This window comes from Syngnathus typhle, linkage group LG3 (genome assembly GCF_033458585.1).
Source record: "Syngnathus typhle isolate RoL2023-S1 ecotype Sweden linkage group LG3, RoL_Styp_1.0, whole genome shotgun sequence".
Lineage (NCBI taxonomy): Eukaryota > Metazoa > Chordata > Actinopteri > Syngnathiformes > Syngnathidae > Syngnathus > Syngnathus typhle.
Window position 1 is genome coordinate 1,678,317 of NC_083740.1, and position 19,410 is coordinate 1,697,726.

The following is a 19,410-nucleotide window of genomic DNA, read 5'->3' on the forward strand; positions in this document are numbered from 1 at the left end:
AATGATATGTCCCTATGCCAAAAAGATAATGGCGTTGGCGCGGTGTTGGGAGACGCGGGTAACTCAAGGAACCGTCAACAAATATAACGAAAAGTCGCAAAACGGCTATCGCTCTCTTTGCCGTGCACACATCAAATTAATCAGTAAAAGGCTTTTTGATAAGAAATGAACATATTTCCAATATATTTGTGTCATTTCTGCTTTTGTTCTATTTTTACGAAGCATGATTTGTGTGCGTTACTTTGGTGACGTTCCCTGGTCTGTGTAAAGCGGGATTTAGAGCTCAGCCGGCGGGAGGATGAGTGACAGGCGGTCCACCGCACGTCAAATTCTTTTCACTACCCCTGTCGAAGGAGCGAGGTACCCCGGGGAAGATGTGTATCGACAGTGCGGACGGAGCCGACTGGAGCTAGCGAGAGTTTGGAAAAGTTACCGCCCGCTTAATTGCGCCGCTGAGGTGTGAGGTCGTCCGGGGTTCGGACTGGAGCAGGTGTCCTCTCTTCTTCGGACAACTCGTCTTCGAACTCCCGGATTTAATTTTTATACCCCCCCGTGAGCCCTCCTTTCGGAGGCATGTTGTGGACACGGTGGCTCGTCTTGCTGCTCTGCTGGTGGGGGGCCGTCAGCGCCACCACCACGGCCGAGAACGGCCAATATGAGCTGGCCCAACAGGGTGAGTCGAGAGCGGAACCTCACCGGCAGCGCTCGCCCCCGCCGGTGGAGCCGCTGGATTTCGGCTTCGTCCCGGCGGCGGTTTATGACACCCACGCGTACTACGAGCCCGGAGCCATCGGGATACTCTTCCATATGGTCCACGCTTTTCTCTACGCGGTCCAGCCCAATTCCTTCCCCAAAGGTCAGGCCATTTTCAATTGCTCAAACTCATAAAACAACTTTTACTTTTCTTGTCGCCGCTTTTCCAGCAACGACACACAAAATTCAGGGTTTCCTAATGATTTTTTCCTGTTTTTGACCAGAATTCCACATTTCTACCTAAAAAAATGTAAATATCACATTCAAGAAAAAGTCCAAATCATAACGTTCGTTAACGGAGCCGTGATGGATCATATTCCCTTCTTTTATTTAAATATCAAATTTCTATCAAAACTGGGATGAAATTGACATTTTTCCTCTACACTTGCTGATAATCCAGTTTACAATTATAAGTACTCCCAGGACGGGGCGATTCATTCAAGTTGATTTGTCAGGATTTGATTTTTAATATATATTTTTTTTTAATTTTTCAAGTCATTTTTTGCGGCTTTCATCATTCATTCGTGATCCATGCTGATGTGCACTGCATATATAAAAACATTTTGGATAGAGGGGAGCTAATTCGGACAGCGTTGCCTATTAGCTAATGCTAGCTTGCTATAATTCTACAATACAATACTTTTTCAATGACTTTTTGGCATTTAAGTGAGAGCTCTTTCTAATATTTGATCTTCTGTTAAAGACACGGAGGACATGGTGCTAGCTAAACAACAAAGTCCAAATGCGCGCCATCAAAGAGCAGATGCTATTTACACAGAAAGTATTTACACACCGTAGATAATACACATGACATCCTGGTCGTTCGTTCCATTTTATTGGTACATTAGGTGAAAATCTTTTTGTTTACGTTACCGTTCATATGTGCGTCATAAGTGCATATGGGCCCTTGCGTCATACACGCATCAGAGCACCTGTCTTGATAAAGAGGCCGCTGCTTTAGTGCATTGACCTTTCGGTCACCATGGAACTTTTGTGGTTTGACCAATTTGAACAGGAGTCAATAAATCTTTCATTCTGCAAATCTCAAAATTCAGAAATTAATCTAGCACAACCACTCATACCACTTTTTTTATTCAGGAATGTATATTTCCTAATCATAAAAAAAAAGATGTGCTTTTTTGTGGGTCTTGTTTTAAAAAAATAATTTCATGTTGATCGCCACGTGTGTGCTCTAGTGATGCTGATCCCATAAACCAACGTTATGATCAGATTAATACGAGTTGCGGCTCAATAGCCATCAATTACGTCGTCGCCGTTGTGGCGTCACATGACTGCTGTGAAGTCAACAACGAGGTGCAGGGTAGAATCCTCGTGGATGAATTTTTAGTCACGCCACGTTCAAAACCCAGTGTGTCTGTGAGTCGTCACGTTGGTGTGTTGTCAAAGTGGAATAGGATTGGAGGCATTTAAGTCGCAGCCATTTTTGGTGTGCGGGGTTAGGCCAGCGGAGCTGGCTAATCAATTAACAGATCAGCGATTAGGAGAGGCTTTCCTAAGTCACCTACATCATTGCGTAAAACTTTAATCCAGCCGAACCATATGCTGCCATTGCCGGGAACTCTCCGTCTTCTGCATAACACAGGTGGTCCACATCTGTGGAATTGTTGGGCAGATCAATAAAATGGTGTTGGTCAGCGTGTGAATTATATTTCATTTATATTTTGTTCTGAAGCTACTTTAATTGGCTGAAAATTAGTGTTCACTCCCACAACGGCGCACATTTAACAGCTCCGTTTGCTGTATTTTGTTACTCTGGGTTCTGGTAAATGACACGTAGATCCTCACCCGTCCCTTCAAATCCGTGTGAAGGTTTGGCTTGCAGCGAAGAAGCATTTTGGGCTCTTTCACTTGTGTGAGGAGTCTTATCCGTCTGACAAACACACACACCCACTGGATAGATTAGAGGATTAGCATTCCCGGAGCTAATGCTAACCTGCTGAAACTGCGACTAGTGCAGATGGCATTGTCAAACACACACACTCACTTGTGCCAGCCATACAAAAAAATGGGTCAGTCTTGTTTTGTCTGTTCCACTTCAGGGCTGTGATTGGTTGTCGACAATTCTTTTTTTTTTTACATGGGATATAGGCCACAATGTTTCCTTGATTGACAAGTGGCCATTTTCTCAAAATATTCCTTTTAATTGAGTAGCTAAATAATATTAATATTATGAACTTGCTTGTTGAGTAGTTTAGGTGAGGTGGGTGTGAGGTCACAGAGATGCCACGTCGGTTCAACATCTTCGGTTAATCTCTCCGAGCGGGTCAGCGCCGAGGATTGTGCCCGACTATATTTACTGGTTGTTTGCTTTAATCATGAGAGACTTGTTTGCCTCACACAGGAAGATTTGGCAGGAAGGAATTCAAACAGACCAGTTAAAGAAAGTATTCTTATATGACAAATGAAGAGAATACAGAATTTACAGAATCATTAAACAGAGTTTTAAGTTTCTAGTTTTAATTGTTTACATGTTTAATTGGGATGCTTGTTTCCCCCCCCCCTTCCTTTTTGTCTCCAGTATCTTCCCTCCTACTGGGTCACTGAACTAAGCTGTCTAAGCTTAGCTGCCCTCTGCAGCTAATGCTAACTAAGAAGCTGCGAAGAAAAAAAAAAGGTGGTGCTGATACGATTCACTTGCGATACATCAGCAGACTTGCACCCCCCCCACCAAATTCCTTTAAATTCAACCAGATTCACCAACCTGGGGGGACGGGACGGTCCAGGTGGTGTGCGAGATGGTTTGGTTCTCGGGAACCTTCTCCGTCAATCAAAATGAATTACCGTTATGGTCGCGGCTGAATTTTTGTATGTATGTCAAAGTGTACCTAATGAAGTGACTGGCGAGTGTACGGAAGCATGTGTGCGTGTTTACCTGCTGAGCGACAGTGGAGGGAGGGGGGTGAGTCACAGCACAGGTAAGCTTAACGTTAGCTGACCTACATAAAACACGCTGCCATGTTTTGCACTTGGCAGAATTCTGCTCTCACGGTGGACACTTGTTGCTAGGTAGATTTTTCGGGGTACAGTCAATTATGTTGCTGATGGGGACAGTCAAGTCATGTTTTTCCACTTGTTGCTTGGCAGAATTTGACCATTTTATCCTCTTGTTGCTAGGCAGAATTCCATCATATTAAAATATTCATGTTTTTGTTTTTTTCTCCCCAGATTTAATTGTTAAAGTCATTCAACAAAATATGGGCGGAATCAAATTTCATGAATGGAGAAAGGTTTGTCCTCTATTTCCTTTTGTATCACATTTTAATGGTTGACACTGACATTTTTCCTACCTCTCCTCATCATAAACACGATGCAGCCAGACAACGTCGTCCTTCTTCTCGAGGTATGCGCCTCAAGACATTCAGTTGAACCAACCTGATTGGTTACCAAGGGTGACTGACAAGTGTTGTATCTCCGCCCATCTAACAGGGGTCATACTACGAGTTGGGCTTCCTGGTGTGCGCGACCATCGGCGTTTTGTTCGTGGTCCTGGTTCCCCTGGTGGGCATGTGCTTCTGCGTTTGTCGTTGCTGCGAGAATTGCGGCGGAGAGATGCACCAGAGACAAAGGAAAAACGCCGACTGCCGCCGAGGCTTCTTCACCGCCACGCTTATCGCCACCACCACCTTTATCATGTGAGAACCCCAAAACAATTTCGAAAAGACCACCAACATGACTGTGCTTGTTGCTAGGCAGACTTCATGGGGCATAGTCATAACTGCCCCGTCACCTGTTACTATCTTCGATTAATAGTGTCGGGGTCATATTTTATTTGATTTAAAATGAATCAATTGATGTGTGTGTCAGTCTGGGGGTGCTCGTGGCCTACGCAGCCAACTACAACATGAGCTCCCACATCAAGAACACTCGGCGGTTGATCAACACCAACATCAGAGACTTGAAGACGTTCGCCAACAACACACCCGCGGTAAGCACTTTTTCCACTCACTCAAGTGGCAACCTAAAAAAAAGAGCGCCAAAATTCACTTTTGTCACTTTCTCACAGCAAATCGAATACATGACAGCGCAGTACACAACGGCCAAAAATAAAGTCCTGTCCGAACTTGACAGTAAGTGGCTTTAGGGTACATTTCATGAACGCCTCCTAAAACTTTTTTTAAACTGTATTCTCGTGGTAGATATTGGACCTTTGCTGGGCGGGAGGATTCACAGTCAGCTGGAGAAGGAAGTGGTTCCCTCGCTGGACACGGCCCTGCGTATGGCAGGAGGTACATGCTAGCTCGTTAGCTGTTTTTTTAAATGTTGGTTTCATTTGAAAGATGCTCTCAACTTGAAAAAAAAATTCTCTTTCTTTCATTTCACATGTTCTTTTCTCCGAAAGTAAAAGTTGAGAATGCTATCAAAGGTAACGAGAAATGTTCTGGATTTATGTTTGTGACTTGAAATGTGTTAGAAACTGGTTCGAGCGTGGTGGTTTGTGTCATATTTGTGCTCCTCCCTCGTGGTTCTTTCACACCATTTTGATGGTCAAAATGTATTTTTGATGGGAAATAATGTTGCTTTGTAGCCATGCGTGAGACAAAGGAGGCCCTGGAGAGCGTCAGCTCCTCACTGCAAGTCCTCCAAGAAGGCACAGACCAGCTCAAGGACAGTCTGTCCACCGAACGAGCTTCTCTGTCCAACACCTTGTCGGACCCGGCCTGCACCAACGGCGCCGTGTCGCCGAGCTGCAACGCCATCCGCTCCTCGCTTTTCCAGCTCGGCATCAACGCTGACTTTTCAAAGGTGGCTTCCGGGCAAGCTTTCAAAATAAGTGAATACGGGAAAAACGGCTAAATATTTTTTTTCCGCAGCTCCCAGATGTCGACTACGCCTTGGAGAATGTCAACACGGTCCTGAAGACAGACCTAAGCAACATTATTCAGAAGGTCTGTCTACCTCACATGTACTTTCTTTTTAGATTCTAACCCATTTTTTTCCCCCCCTCCACATTTAGGGCTACTCGTCCTTCAATGACACGCCGAGGCTGGTCAAAGAACAAACCAAAAACATTGTAGCAGGTACACAAACAACCTCCTTGTGTTTGCTTGTACTGTGAACCCTGTTTTTTTTTTTTTTTTGTTGCGGCTACATTCTAAAGCCACTAATAATCGCTCATGTAGAAACTGTACCACTATTAATATCATCACATTCTTTCACACCCCTTTTTCATTTGCCTTCTTTCGGACAACTAAACTGCAGAGTTACCTCGTGAGTGATCCTCAATGAACTTCCTAAGTTAAATGAAATAATCATCGTTGCTGTTTTGTGTATTAATTGCGTGTGTGATGCTTGCGTTTAGGAGTGAAAGGCATGCTAGATAAAATCGGCAGCGAGATCAACGGCTTCACCAAGATGTTCCCCGTGGAGGCGTCGCTGGCCAACTTCACAATCTTCCTCAATCAGGGACAGAAGAACATTGAGTCCTATTTTGCACAGATTGACCAGCTCGACTTCTACAGGTTTGCTTTTAACTAGTGTCCCAATAAATGGTTTAATCTCTCTCCAAATGTGGGATATGCTCCAGCACAAAAGTTGATTTAAATTTTTCTGCAGGTGGATTGGCTGCGTGGCAGTGCTGTGCACGGTGGTCCTCATCCTGTCCTTCAACATCCTGGGTCTGCTGTGCGGCACATGCGGTTACGACAAACAGGCCACGCCAACTACCCGCGGCTGCCTGTCCAATACGGGCGGGAACCTGCTCATGGCGTACGTACAAAGAATAATAGACTTAAAACAGAGATTGGGTATTCCAACTCAGCACCCAAACCATTTTTCCACAAATTGTTGTTGTTGTTGAACTGAAGAAACTCGAATAACTGTTCTGATTAGATTACAACCGATTTAGAGAATGTAAAATAATTTAGTTTAGGGTTGACTGCCATCTACTGGCCAAATTTAGGTTGGTAGCGCGTTCGATTGCCATTTTATTTCCACGTCACAGGCTTGGCCGTTAAAGAGCAGACAGGAACTCGGGTTCCACGTTGCTTTTTCATGTGGAGGTCACAACCAAATTTCCCCTTGCAGATAATTATTTTAGTCCCACCACTGCACTCTGCGACCACCCATTAATTGATGTCTTGTTTTTTCGGGTCTACGACAGCGGCGTAGGCTTCTCCTTCATCTTCGCCTGGGCGCTGATGGCCATCGTCACCGCACTGTTCCTCATTGGGGGCAATGTGGAGAAGCTGCTGTGTGAGCCGCTGGCCAGCCGGCAGCTGTTCCAGGTACAGCCCCTTTCGGAGCGTGTTGGATATAAATATATTCTAATCTCATCCTCCAAAGTGTGCCCCCCATTTTTTATTCATCTTTAATGCTTACATAATAGCGGTAGGCCAAATAAAGGATTTCGCTTTGATTATCCCTGTATGTGCGCTTAGATCATAGACACACCTTTCCTGGTCCATCCGGCCAAGAAGAACTTCCTCCCTGGAATGCTTTTTCAGAACCCAAACATTGACTTAACTTTGGGGAGCATGTACAGGTAAAAGAACAATAATATTTTCAAATAGTTGACATTTGTCATGGGCTAGCTGATGGTTTTGGATTCTTTTTAGGGAGTGCTACGATAACAACGGCCTGTATCACGCCCTGCAGCTTGAGACCATGTTTAACATCAACTCCTTCCTCAACAGAACAGTGGCAAGTGTCCCGCTCAAAATGTGACTTGCTCGTGAGAAGTGTTGTATAATATTAATTTTATCTTCTGCTTGTCATTAGTACAACAAGGACCTGGCCAAAGTGTTTGACAGTGTGGAGGTAGACCTCCAGGACATCTCGCTGCTGGAGCAGGCGGGCAGGGACAACCTCATCAATTTTGCCAACACGGGCATTGGAATCATCGATTATGAAGCATACCTGGCTGAGGTGGCAAGATGTGGATAATTGTCATGTTATTAATTAAGTGCAAGGTTGGAAGTTGCATGTTGCTTAATGAGTCCGTTACTTCCAAATTTGGGAAGACCTGTAATGAGGCACAGTCACCAACAGAGGGCAGCGATACACAGTTATACCTTTTAAGTTAGTCAATCATTTGGTCAGTTAGTTCGTCACTCAGGCATGGAGTTAGTTACTAACTTAGTGACTCAGTTGATTTCTTAATCAAGTCATTAGTTATATTTTCCAGTCAATCAGTTGACTGGACTTGATTAGAAAATAGATGTACTTCCCTCGACGGGAGTTGCTCACTGGATATTCGGTTAGAAATAACAAATAAATCACAAAGATCGCGGATCTAAAAGTATGTTTTTTATTTTCTAGGTCAACAAGGGAATCACGCTCGTTGATCTTCTGACGTTTGCTGCTGACCTGGAGGGGCAGGCTGACCAGCTTGTGAGTTAAGAAAGTGCAGAAAACTGTTTGTTTCCATGCATTGGTGGTTCAGTGGTAGAATTCTCGCCTGCCACGCGGGAGGCCCGGGTTCGATTCCCGGCCAATGCAACTACCTTTTTTTTTTTTTAAACTTCCCTAAACATGTGGCAAGCGTTACCTTGGTTCCCAGATGTTTTTCTTTCCTTTGTATTTATTTCTGTGTGTGTATTTGCAGCCACGTGGCGCTCTGGAGAACGCGCTGAAAGGTCACGCTAGCAGTATCCGACAGATTCACAGAGAACTGGTGGTCCCCATGGAGCAGGCCATGGTACATTCCATGCAACACACACACACACGTACAACACATGTTTATAAATTATTCTACTTCAACCTCAATTTCTTTCCTCTCATTCACTGTGACAGAAATATGTCCGTGCCAGGGTAAGCGCGGTGACACTGGTTGTTGTGTTTTGATTCTAGCGGTGCCGTGGTGATGTGACCTTGTGCCCTGTGGACTCGTTCATGAAAATTCACAAACGACACATTATATTAGGGTAACGAGTGTTTTCGTGTCATTGTCTAGAGCACCTTGAATCAAAGTATAAAGCTGCTGCAGAAAACCTCCAGCGACCTGCCGGTGAGGCACTACAATTTTTTAAATTTCTTTATCTATTTTTTATTTTGCATTTTATCCAATATTTTTCTGTGATAGTGATCATTATAAATGTTTCTTTTTAGCATTATATTTTAGTTTTCATTTTACTTTTATTTGACTGGTCCACTTAGGTGTCAAACTTTTATTTTGTAATTTCTTTTTTTGCTTTCAGGTGACTTTTTAGCCATTTTTCAATCATATTTCATATCTGATTTTACTTGAATTATACTTTTATACACCATTTACTGTGTAACGTGTCACTCATAAATGTTCACATATTTTTTAGGTGAAGGTGACCAACATCCTGAGCGCCCTTGATGCTTCCGAGTACCTCATCACTAACAATGCCTCACATGTGGTCAAGCAGGTACATGCATAAAATATGGGAGAGGGTACATTTTAGGGGAAGTGTGTAAAAGGTTTTGATTTTTCATTGTTCAATCACTTTAAAAACTCACTATCGATTTGATTCATATGCAAAAAAGATGTGCTTGCATTCTAATAGGTCACCACAAGATGGCACTACATATTGCACAATGTCCTTTAAAGTGAAGCAAGTATTATAATTTGCTTTTATTCTGTGTGCTCAGGAAACCAAAAACTATGTCCAAAGCTTAGTGGGTTACTTCAAACAGTACACAAACTGGGTTCACGACTCTGTGAGTACGACTCCACCAAATTATTAAAATGATGCCCTAATGATCAAGTATATAATGTGTTTTGATTGTGCCTGCAGCTGATTGCAGAGGTGGCTCAGTGTAAACCCATCAGCAACATTGTGGACAGCATGGAGATTGTCGCATGCAGCTTCATTGCCGACTCAGTGGTAGGTCACTTTAACACTTAAAATGCGACATTTTAAATTGTGTAATTTTGTATGTGTCGGCATTGGTGGTTCAGTGGTAGAATTCTCGCCTGCCACGCGGGAGGCCCGGGTTCGATTCCCGGCCAATGCAATGTCCTTTTTTTGTTTTCTTAAAACAAGATCATCAAACATCTGCAACACAAAAAAAAATCTTTTGGGCGTTTTGGCAAGAAGTAACAGCCATACTGCTTCTCCGCAAGTATTGGTGGTTCAGTGGTAGAATTCTCGCCTGCCACGCGGGAGGCCCGGGTTCGATTCCCGGCGAATGCAACATCCTTTTTTATTTTTCTTAAAACAAGATCATTAAACATCTGCGACACAATAAAATATCGCGCGTTTTGGTACAAAGTAGCGACCATAATGCTTCTCAACAAGCATTGGTGGTTCAGTGGTAGAATTCTCGCCTGCCACGCGGGAGGCCCGGGTTCGATTCCCGGCCAATGCAACATGCATTTTTATTTTTCTTAAAACAAGCTCATCAAACATCTGCTACCCAATAAAATATTGTGCGTTTTGGTAGAAAGTAACGACCGTACGGTTACTTAACAAGCATTGGTGGTTCAGTAGTAGAATTCTCGCCTGCCACGCGGGAGGCCCGGGTTCGATTCCCGGCCAATGCAATGTCCTTTTTTTTGTTTTCTTAAAACAAGCTCATCAAACATCTGCAACACAAAAAAAAAAAAATGTTGCGCGTTTTGGTAGAAAGTAACGACCAAAATTCTTTTAGGCAAGCATTGGTGGTTCAGTGGTAGAATTCTCGCCTGCCACGCGGGAGGCCCGGGTTCGATTCCTGGCCAATGCAGTTTAGCTTTTTTTTTCTTTTTCTTAAAACAAGATCATCAAACATCTGCAACACAAGGAGGCCCGGGTTCGATTCCCGCCCAACGCATCGTCCTATTTTTTACTTAAAACGAGATCATCAAACATCTGGCAACACACACAAAAATAAATATATTGCGCGTTTTGGTACAAAGTACAATGCAATGTCGAACCATCCTTTTTTATTTTTCTTAAAACAAGATCATCAAACATCTGCTAAATAAAATATTGCGCGTTTTGGTAGAAAGTAACGACCAAAATTCTTTTAGGCAAGCATTGGTGGTTCAGTGGTAGAATTCTCGCCCGCCACGCGGGAGGCCCGAGTTCGATTCCCGGGCAATGCAATGTCCTTTTTTTGTTTTCTTAAAACAAGATCATCAAACATCTGCAACACAAAAAAATCTTTTGCGCGTTTTGGTAAGAAGTAACAGCCATAATGCTTCTCAACAAGCATTGGTGGTTCAGTGGTAGAATTCTCGCCTGCCACGCGGGAGGCCCGGGTTCGATTCCCGGCCAATGCAACATGCATTTTTCTTTTTCTTAAAACAAGCTCATCAAACATCTGCAACCCAATAAAATATTGTGCGTTTTGGTAGAAAGTAACGACCATAAGATTTCTTAACAAGCGTTGGTGGTTCAGTAGTAGAATTCTCGCCTGCCACGCGGGAGGCCCGGGTTCGATTCCCGGCCAATGCAATGTCCTTTTTTTGTTTTCTTAAAACAAGATCATCAAACATCTGGCAACACACCCAAAAAATAAAACGTTGCGCGTTTTGGTAGAAAGTAACGACCGAAATTGTGATAGGCAAGCACTGGTGGTTCAGTGGTAGAATTCTCGCCTCCCACGCGGGAGCCCCGGGTTCGATTCCCGGCCAATGCAAGACGCTTTTTTAATTTTTCTTAAAACAAGATCATCAAACATCTGCAACACAATAAAATATTGCGCGTTTTGGTAGAAAGTAACGACCATAATGCTTCTAAGAAGTATTGGTGGTTCAGTGGTAGAATTCTCGCTTGCCACGCGGGAGGCCCGGGTTCAATTCCCGGCCAATGCAACATCCTTTTTTATTTTTTTTAAAACAAGATCATCAAACATCTGCAACCCAATAAAATATTGTGCGTTTTGGTAGAAAGTAACGACCATAAGGCTTCTTAACAAGCATTGGTGGTTCAGTAGTAGAATTCTCACCTGCCACGCGGGAGGCCCGGGTTCGATTCCCGGCCAATGCAATGTCCTTTTTTTGTTTTCTTATAACAAGATCATCAAACATCTGCACCAAAAATTTTTTTGCGCGTTTTGGTAAGAAGTACCAGCCATAAAGCTGTACTGCAAGCATTGGTGGTTCAGTGGTAGAATTCTCGCCTGCCACGCGGGAGGCCCGGGTTCGATTCCCGGCTAATGCAACATGCTTTCTTGTTTTTTTTTTAAACAAGATCATCAAACATCTGCAACCCAATAAAATATTGTGCGTTTTGGTAAAAAGTAACGACCATTAGGTGTCTTAACAAGCATTGGTGGTTCAGTAGTAGAATTCTCGCCTGCCACGCGGGAGGCCCGGGTTCGATTCCCGGCCAATGCAATGTCCTTTTTTGTTTTCTTATAACAAGATCATCAAACATCTGTAACACAAAAAAATCTTTTGCGCGTTTTGGTAAGAAGTAACAGCCGTAATTCTTCTCCGTAAGCATTGGTGGTTCAGTGGTAGAATTCTCGCCTCCCACGCGGGAGCCCCGGGTTCGATTCCCGGCCAATGCAACTTCCTTTGTTAGTTTTCTTAAAACAGGATCATCAAATATCTGCTACACAATAAAAGATTGCGCGTTTTGGTAGAAAGTAACGACCAAAAATACTTCTCGACAAGCATTGGTGGTTTAGTGGTAGAATTCTTGCCTGCCACGCGCGAAGCCCGGGTTCGATTCCTGGCCAGTGTATCATCTTTTTTTTGTTTTCTTAAAACGAGATTATCAAACATGTGCAACACAAAAAAATGAAATGTTGTGCGTTTTGGTAACGACAATAATGCTTCTTATCAAGCATTGGTGGTTCAGTGGTAGAATTCTCGCCTGCCACGCGGGAGGCCCGGGTTCGATTCCCGGCCAAAGCATCATCCTTTTTTTGTTTTCTTAAAACAAGATCATCAAACATCTGGCAACACACCTAAAAAATAAAATGTTGCGCGTTTCGGTAGAAAGTAACAACCATAATGCTTCTTAACAAGCATTGGTGGTTCAGTGGTAGAATTCTCGCCTGCCACGCGGGAGGCCCGGGTTCAATTCCCGGCCAATGCAACATCCTTTTTTATTTTTTTTAAAACAAGATCATCAAACATCTGCAACCCAATAAAATATTGTGCGTTTTGGTAGAAAGTAACGACCAAAAATACTTCTCGACAAGCATTGGTGGTTTAGTGGTAGAATTCTTGCCTGCCACGCGCGAATCCCGGGTTCGATTCCTGGCCAATGTATCATCTTTTTTTTGTTTTCTTAAAACGAGATTTTCAAACATTTGCAGCACAAAAAAATGAAATGTTGTGCGTTTTGGTAACGACAATAATGCTTCTTTTCAAGCATTGGTGGTTCAGTGGTAGAATTCTCGCCTGCCACGCGGGAGGCCCGGGTTCGATTCCCGGCCAATGCATCATCCTTTTTTTGTTTTCTTAAAACAAGATCATCAAACATCTGCTACACAAAAAAATCTTTTGGGCGTTTTGGCAAGAAGTAACAGCCATACTGCTTCTCCGCAAGCATTGGTGGTTCAGTGGTAGAATTCCCGCCTGCCACGCGGGAGGCCCGGGTTCGATTCCCGGCCAATGCATCATCCTTTTTTTGTTTTCTTAAAACAAGATCATCAAACATCTGGCAACACACCTAAAAAATAAAATGTTGCGCGTTTCGGTAGAAAGTAACAACCATAATGCTTCATAACAAGCATTGGTGGTTCAGTGGTAGAATTCTCGCCTGCCACGCGGGAGGCCCGGGTTCGATTCCCGGCCAATGCATCATCCTTCTTTTGTTTTCTTAAAACAAGATCATCAAACATCTGGCAACACACCAAAAAAATAAAATGTTGCGCGTTTTGGTACAAAGTAGCGACCATAATGCATCTTATCAAGCATTGGTGGTTCAGTGGTAGAATTCTCGCCTGCCACGCGGGAGGCCCGGGTTCGATTCCCGGCCAATGCATCATCCTTCTTTTGTTTTCTTAAAACAAGATCATCAAACATCTGGCAACACACCTAAAAAATAAAATGTTGCGCGTTTTGGTACAAAGTAGCGACCATAATGCATCTTATCAAGCATTGGTGGTTCAGTGGTAGAATTCTCGCCTGCCACGCGGGAGGCCCGGGTTCGATTCCCGGCCAATGCATCATCCTCTTTTTTTTTTTCTTAAAACGAGATCATCAAACATCTGGCAGCACACGCAAAAAAAAAAAATGTTGCGCGTTTTGGTAGAAGGTAACGACCAAAATTCTTTTTAGCAAGGCTTTTTTTTTAACGAGCTGACCAAACATCTGGAAGCATTCACGCGTTTTGTGAGAACGGAACATTGCTTCACTCCAACATTCCACAAGCATTGGTGGTTCAGTGGTAGAATTCTCGCCTGCCACGCGGGAGGCCCGGGTTCGATTCCCGGCCAATGCAACTTCCCTTTCATTTTTAAAAAAGTGCTCTTTTGTTGTTTTTCTAGAATACCTTCTGGCTTGGACTGGGTCTCTCCAGCATCCTCCTGCTCCCCAGTATCATCATCTCCATCAAACTGGCCAAATACTACAGAAGGATGGACACAGAGGACGTGTTTGAAGAGTGAGTCCAGACAGCACCTAAATTACATTACTTGCACACGGTAAAGAGATCCAATACAAGAGCTGTAAATCACTTTTCTTTATCTGTCTGGGTCAGAATTCTTTCCCAGCTCTTGTAATGGATGTCAATGTGTATCGATACTTTATTAACATTTATTCTCTCTTCTCCTTCCTCTGTTTTTCAACTCACCATTAATTTGTCGAATCACCATTTTTCATACTCACATGATTTCCCTCAGCACCACTTACCCGTGGCTGGTTGCACTTTGACTGTCGTCACGTTTCGTCCTCACTTTGACTTTGGATCTTTACCTTCATCTTCATTCTCAAAAATCATCTCCTCTCTTGGATGAATCCCTCAATTTATGCTTTCCGATGATCTTCTTGACTCTGGACACTTTGCCACCGGACTCTTGTTTTACATTACAGGTCATACAGGTAACCACGGTGAACAATACCTTTTTGGAAACCGCCATGCAAACACTGGAGATAGCCCACTGTCGTTCTAATTTGCTCAAATGTGTGTGAATGTGCAGTAGCTCCCCCTATAGTGACACCCTGTTCCGATTCCCTCGAGCCTCGGCTCCCTCAATCTGCGTCGACTGCTGATTCAAAATGGAGGTCGTCTCCTCCGTAACAAGGTCAAAGGTAAATCCTCTTACAGTTTCAGGGCTTTGAACAAAGCGGTCGCCGGCTGGCAATCATCGGGATCGGAGTCTTATCCTCTTGAGCAATCATCTGTCACTTTTGTCTCTGATGTGACAAGAAGCCATGAGGAGAAGAAAGCTGCACTTTTTGTGTGTTCACGTCGGACCTGCCAACTTGTGGCAAGATGTGTAATTTGCAAGAAAGAAATATATTTGACATGAAAAAAAAAAAAAAGGGTGATTTTGCAACAATAAAATTATAATAGCATAATTGCAAGGAAAATATTGTCTTCACATCATATTTGAAAAACACTCGTTTTTGTTCGCAGTGGACAAGACAACTGGAACTGAAGCACCGATCATCGTGAGTGCTCGTTTCATCTCCTCATTTTAATTGAAGTCCCAAACTCAACAAAGGCAAGCAAGAAAGCCCAATTTATTAACTGTTGGGGATTCTCGACGTCGGCACCCCTTCTTCGCCCAAGGTAACTCGACATTACAGATTTCCTCTTCACGGTTTTGGATGATCCCGCAACCAAAAGGGGGGAGAAAAATGTCAACAAACAAGCAGGAACTCTTGAACTTGCCAGACAACTCATATATATTTATCCAAAGCTAGCTGAGCATGTTTTAATTAACCTAACTTTCCTGCGTAGTTACTTCCATCTCTCTACTCTCAGTCACACACAGTCACATGGACACATGTACATTTTTTATATATTTTTTGTTAATGTTTGTTTTTCTAACATATGTATAGCATTTTTTTTTTTTGGTAGAATTAGCCTTGTTTTTCTCGTGATAGCATCGATAGCTAGCATGGTTTGGGCTCGATAATGTACATCATGTTTTGTAATATAAAAAAAATTATATATTATAAATTATTTATATATACATATATATAATTTGACAATTGGAGAGAATCTGTTGGTATATTTATGTACCCATGGTCCATTGTAATGTTTTCAGAAAATTGAAAAGATATTTTTTACAGCAGCTTGTGAACTGCTTTTGCCCAACTTCCAAGATCATGCAAAACTAATCCGACAGAAAATAGTAAAAACTGATGAAGTCAACTCGTGAGCTATTTTCCCCTGATGTTTCTAAGCTAATGCTAAGCTAACAGGAAAAGAAAAATATGGTATTTCCCACAAAAATGAAATAACATCACAAAAGAGTTAATAATGCTCTGTGTATGTATGCGTGGGGGGGGGGGGTCTTTTCTGGCGGTATGGAGGGGCCAAACCCAAGTCCCAGTGTGTGTGTGTGTGTGTGTGTGTGTGTTTAGAGGTGGGTTCAAATCTATGAATAAAAAATCCAACAAGTGTTGGCTTTGTCTCCATGGCGGCTAACAGAAACTCTCAGTCACTCAGTCGGTCACATGCATGATAGAGTCGAGGCGAGAGAGCCGTAATATTAGCCACTTTGCCAAAGCACACACGACGCAACGGCTCGTACGTTTTTCGGGTGTTGACAGCGAGTGGCGTGATCTGAATGCATACATTTAGTCCACACAAATGATGGATTTCTTTCACGTCAAGAAATGGACAGAAGTAACGTAAAGTTGTTGTCATATAAAAACAAAACAAATATTGTATTACTACAGACATTATTCCCCCACGCACACACGCACTATGCTCCCCCCCCCCCCTTTTGATTGATGGACTTCCTGAATGGCCTAGCGCCAAGGGTGTTGGTAAGGAAATCAGGCAAGCGGCCGGCAGACTAAACATTGCCGCCACTCTTCTACTTTTGTGTCCCCTTTGCAGTCCACTTAACACTTGAAAGACATCCTCTGTTATCCTCAGGCCTCAATCAAAGCATTTTGGGCTCAACCCCTTTTGGAAAGCCTGCAGTGCACAGTGGTGCCTTGTGATCGAATTTTTTAACAACCCCCAAAAAAATCAATCTCGTAACTGCAATCCAATTCAACGCGCAACGTTATTAACAAAATGTATCCAGAAGTCTGTTACCGTAATTTTCGGACTACAAGTCGCGTTTTTTTTCATAGTTTGGGTGGGGGGGCGACTTATACTCAGGAGCGACTTATATACATATATATGTTTGTTTTTTTCACTTTTTTGGGCATTTTATGGCTGGTGCGATTTATACTCCGGTGCGACTTATAGTCCGAAAATTACGGTATATAAAACCTTTGCAAATCCGGGTAACATTTATTCTGGCACCTGAAAATAAAAAGGATGTGCTTCTAATTTAGGCACATCATCTTCCACCCTCTTAATAGGAATATAGAAACTCATACATGCATAAAAATATGTGCTGTATATTAATGTATCAATAGTGAAAGAAGGGCTTATGTGAGATTATATAATGTGTCATGAAGAGTTTTACCTCGCTCGTTATGTGTTCCGCATCACTGAAACTCCCCCCCTTCCCCTTTCCCCTGAGAATATATCACACACGCCAGACGTGTGTGTTTGCACGCCCGAGTGTGGCATGAGGGGGAGGAGGAGCCACATGTCGACCCGAAGAATGATATCTTTGTGCACCTCGACACGACACAGCCGCTCTCGGATGTTTTGGATAAAGTCAAAATAGAGCCTGACCAAAGGTGGAATTTTACAAGGGAGATCAAATGTGTATTTTATGCAAAAAAATATGCTAAAATATTAGCGGATTCAAATTGGTAATTTCATGAGAAAATGTCATTTTATGTTACAAAAAGTGCAAATATTCTGAGTATATGTTTTAAAATTGATTTTACAAGAATACTTTTCATGTTACAAAGAAGGTTTTTGATGGAAATTGCACTTTGGTCAGTTTATTCATTTGATTATTTAAAAAAATCCCAAAATGGAAATGTATTTTACCCAGGTAAGGTTTTCAGATTGTGAGAACAAATTAAAAACATAATGTTTGTATGGAGTAAAACAAATTGAGATATTACATTGGTGATTTTACGCATGATAAAATGATTTAAAAAAGTACACAAATTTAAATAAGTGCAGAATAAATCATTTAGATTTTGTACTAAAGTTACGAAAAAAAGTTCAAACATTGTCTTTTCTTAACATTAGTTCACTTAATTTTTAGTTAGTTCGTTTAGTTAGTCAGTTCTACTTATTTTTTAGTCTAAAAAAAAATTGCAATTTTTTGGTCTAAAAACAATTGCAATTTTTTTTTCCACATGAAAAAGTCTTGCGTGTCTGTACCCCCATGACCCCAACACATTCGTTGCCCTCCCCGCACCACATGTGTAGTGTAGGCGGAGCCAGATATACACCTAAAGAAAGACGTCTTTGTCCATCACGACCTTATAAAGCAGCGCCCGGACCCTCTCTGGCTTCCGCGCACCCTTTCCCACCTCCCGTGTACGTCCCGTAAACATCACTTCCAAAGATGTGGGCCCGAGTTCTCGTTCTCGTGATGGCGGCGTGGGCGTGCCGCGCTCAAATCAACAACGGCCTCAACCAACAGCAGCAGCGTAGCATCTGGGACGAGCCCATCCGTTTCAGCACCAAGAGCAAGGACGCCTGCACCATGGTGGTGTCGGGGGCCTCCGACTACACCCGCCTGCGCGTCTCCTGCAAGGGCCCCGCGGCGCCAAGCGGTGCCCAGGGCCGCGTGTACTACTGCGACTTCCAGGGCAAGCCCAATCTGTGCCGGGCCTACAGTCTTAACCCGCGCCACTACTTCACGCAGATCATGTGGGAGCTGCGCAAACTGAATCACGCCTGCCAGGGCGCCAAACTCTACCGGCCGCCCATGTGTAAGAGGCACCCCGACGAGGTCCAGATGACCTTCCTGTCTGCTTGGCCTCGTGCCGCCAAACCCACCAAACCGGCTGCTGGCTCCACCGACGCTCAACCCAAACCCGTCGGCACTCAGAAGCCGCAGAGGCCTCAGACACCCGTCAAGCCCCAGGCGGGCAAAGCCGTCCCGGCCCCCGCCAGGAAGACCACCCCCAAGCCGGCCAAGACCACTGTGAGGCCCTCGACGGATCTGCCTGAGTCTAAGGTGTCCCGCTTGGCCACAGAGTACTGCTGGAAGAGCTTCCACGGCATCTGCTCGTACGTCATCGGATTGTTCAAGAACTGACGCCGACGGGTGAGTCACCTTTACTACACATGGTCTCGATCTCATAATCCCTGTGCCACAATTCTAGAGCTATGTTAATCGCTAGGATTCGTTTACTGATGTGTTGTTGCTAGGCAGACTTCACAGGCAGTATTGCGGCTCTCCATTGGCTAATTAAAATATTTGCGACACAATAGAAAATAGGGAAGAGAAACTCAAAAAGAAGCACTCAGAGTTTATTATATTATTTATTGTTTGGGTATTTTGAGTAAGATGACTCATTCATACATCACGCTTCTGTTGTTTCAGGTGGGGGACACCACTGATGGATATGTCACATGACCTCGTCATTCTCAACTGAGTAACCGCTTGAAACGGAGGCCGAATAAAATCAAGAGTTCCACTTTTCATTCAGCTGTGTGTTGTTTGGCCTTCTTGTCACTTTCTTTTTCTTTTTTAAGCAGTCTCCAATCTATCAAAGACCTCCTTGTTGCGCACTCAGCA

General features: G+C 43.4%; 2 protein-coding genes and 22 non-coding genes across 28 annotated transcripts; all 24 read left to right on the top strand.

Annotated features, from left to right (window-relative positions):
- The first annotated feature begins 281 nt into the window (after positions 1-281).
- prom1b (prominin 1 b) lies at positions 282-16,194 on the top strand. Of its 5 annotated transcripts, XM_061273802.1 has the most exons (26): positions 282-856; positions 3,940-4,001; positions 4,088-4,114; positions 4,201-4,406; positions 4,579-4,699; positions 4,778-4,841; positions 4,911-5,000; positions 5,300-5,517; positions 5,586-5,660; positions 5,729-5,792; positions 5,974-5,982; positions 6,074-6,233; positions 6,328-6,480; positions 6,875-6,998; positions 7,152-7,255; positions 7,329-7,413; positions 7,492-7,638; positions 8,032-8,103; positions 8,318-8,410; positions 8,666-8,719; positions 9,024-9,104; positions 9,328-9,396; positions 9,474-9,563; positions 14,110-14,225; positions 14,761-14,872; positions 15,201-16,194. In XM_061273802.1, the coding sequence occupies exons 1-25, from the start codon at positions 574-576 to the stop codon at positions 14,831-14,833; spliced, it is 2,640 nt and encodes an 879-aa protein (XP_061129786.1). In that variant the 5' UTR covers positions 282-573; the 3' UTR covers positions 14,834-14,872; positions 15,201-16,194. The 5 variants fall into 5 exon arrangements, with proteins under 5 accessions (XP_061129786.1, XP_061129788.1, XP_061129787.1 ...); XM_061273804.1 differs by lacking the exon at positions 14,761-14,872; XM_061273803.1 differs by lacking the exon at positions 5,974-5,982.
- trnag-gcc (transfer RNA glycine (anticodon GCC)) lies at positions 8,141-8,211 on the top strand. Its single transcript has one exon. It is a non-coding gene; the product is annotated as a tRNA-Gly (tRNA).
- trnag-gcc (transfer RNA glycine (anticodon GCC)) lies at positions 9,623-9,693 on the top strand. The gene has a single exon. It is a non-coding gene; the product is annotated as a tRNA-Gly (tRNA).
- Positions 9,802-9,872, top strand: trnag-gcc (transfer RNA glycine (anticodon GCC)). Its single transcript has one exon. It is a non-coding gene; the product is annotated as a tRNA-Gly (tRNA).
- trnag-gcc (transfer RNA glycine (anticodon GCC)) lies at positions 9,977-10,047 on the top strand. The gene has a single exon. It is a non-coding gene; the product is annotated as a tRNA-Gly (tRNA).
- On the top strand, positions 10,152-10,222 carry trnag-gcc (transfer RNA glycine (anticodon GCC)). Its single transcript has one exon. It is a non-coding gene; the product is annotated as a tRNA-Gly (tRNA).
- Positions 10,334-10,404, top strand: trnag-gcc (transfer RNA glycine (anticodon GCC)). The gene has a single exon. It is a non-coding gene; the product is annotated as a tRNA-Gly (tRNA).
- Positions 10,872-10,942, top strand: trnag-gcc (transfer RNA glycine (anticodon GCC)). The gene has a single exon. It is a non-coding gene; the product is annotated as a tRNA-Gly (tRNA).
- Positions 11,047-11,117, top strand: trnag-gcc (transfer RNA glycine (anticodon GCC)). The gene has a single exon. It is a non-coding gene; the product is annotated as a tRNA-Gly (tRNA).
- Positions 11,231-11,301, top strand: trnag-ccc (transfer RNA glycine (anticodon CCC)). The gene has a single exon. It is a non-coding gene; the product is annotated as a tRNA-Gly (tRNA).
- Positions 11,406-11,476, top strand: trnag-gcc (transfer RNA glycine (anticodon GCC)). The gene has a single exon. It is a non-coding gene; the product is annotated as a tRNA-Gly (tRNA).
- Positions 11,581-11,651, top strand: trnag-gcc (transfer RNA glycine (anticodon GCC)). The gene has a single exon. It is a non-coding gene; the product is annotated as a tRNA-Gly (tRNA).
- Positions 11,755-11,825, top strand: trnag-gcc (transfer RNA glycine (anticodon GCC)). The gene has a single exon. It is a non-coding gene; the product is annotated as a tRNA-Gly (tRNA).
- Positions 11,931-12,001, top strand: trnag-gcc (transfer RNA glycine (anticodon GCC)). The gene has a single exon. It is a non-coding gene; the product is annotated as a tRNA-Gly (tRNA).
- trnag-ccc (transfer RNA glycine (anticodon CCC)) lies at positions 12,107-12,177 on the top strand. Its single transcript has one exon. It is a non-coding gene; the product is annotated as a tRNA-Gly (tRNA).
- Positions 12,456-12,526, top strand: trnag-gcc (transfer RNA glycine (anticodon GCC)). The gene has a single exon. It is a non-coding gene; the product is annotated as a tRNA-Gly (tRNA).
- On the top strand, positions 12,640-12,710 carry trnag-gcc (transfer RNA glycine (anticodon GCC)). Its single transcript has one exon. It is a non-coding gene; the product is annotated as a tRNA-Gly (tRNA).
- Positions 12,989-13,059, top strand: trnag-gcc (transfer RNA glycine (anticodon GCC)). Its single transcript has one exon. It is a non-coding gene; the product is annotated as a tRNA-Gly (tRNA).
- Positions 13,166-13,236, top strand: trnag-gcc (transfer RNA glycine (anticodon GCC)). The gene has a single exon. It is a non-coding gene; the product is annotated as a tRNA-Gly (tRNA).
- Positions 13,350-13,420, top strand: trnag-gcc (transfer RNA glycine (anticodon GCC)). Its single transcript has one exon. It is a non-coding gene; the product is annotated as a tRNA-Gly (tRNA).
- trnag-gcc (transfer RNA glycine (anticodon GCC)) lies at positions 13,534-13,604 on the top strand. The gene has a single exon. It is a non-coding gene; the product is annotated as a tRNA-Gly (tRNA).
- trnag-gcc (transfer RNA glycine (anticodon GCC)) lies at positions 13,718-13,788 on the top strand. The gene has a single exon. It is a non-coding gene; the product is annotated as a tRNA-Gly (tRNA).
- On the top strand, positions 13,993-14,063 carry trnag-gcc (transfer RNA glycine (anticodon GCC)). Its single transcript has one exon. It is a non-coding gene; the product is annotated as a tRNA-Gly (tRNA).
- A 1,954-nt stretch (positions 16,195-18,148) lies between the features above and the next one.
- fgfbp2b (fibroblast growth factor binding protein 2b) lies at positions 18,149-19,320 on the top strand. Its single transcript, XM_061273813.1, has 2 exons — positions 18,149-18,936; positions 19,216-19,320. The coding sequence occupies exon 1, from the start codon at positions 18,229-18,231 to the stop codon at positions 18,925-18,927; it is 699 nt and encodes a 232-aa protein (XP_061129797.1). The 5' UTR covers positions 18,149-18,228; the 3' UTR covers positions 18,928-18,936; positions 19,216-19,320.
- The last annotated feature ends 90 nt before the right edge of the window (positions 19,321-19,410 follow it).

What these genes read in the sequence shown, in the direction of transcription:
- prom1b (XM_061273802.1), top strand. Translation starts at nt 574, where the DNA reads ATGTTGTGGACACGGTGGCTCGTCTTGCTGCTCTGCTGGTGGGGGGCC. An exon ending in GGCCCTGCGTATGGCAGGAG is followed by an intron (nt 5,001 to 5,299) that starts GTACATGCTAGC and finishes GTTGCTTTGTAG; the next exon opens with CCATGCGTGAGACAAAGGAG. An exon ending in AGGGGCAGGCTGACCAGCTT is followed by an intron (nt 8,104 to 8,317) that starts GTGAGTTAAGAA and finishes GTGTATTTGCAG; the next exon opens with CCACGTGGCGCTCTGGAGAA.
- fgfbp2b (XM_061273813.1), top strand. Translation starts at nt 18,229, where the DNA reads ATGTGGGCCCGAGTTCTCGTTCTCGTGATGGCGGCGTGGGCGTGCCGC.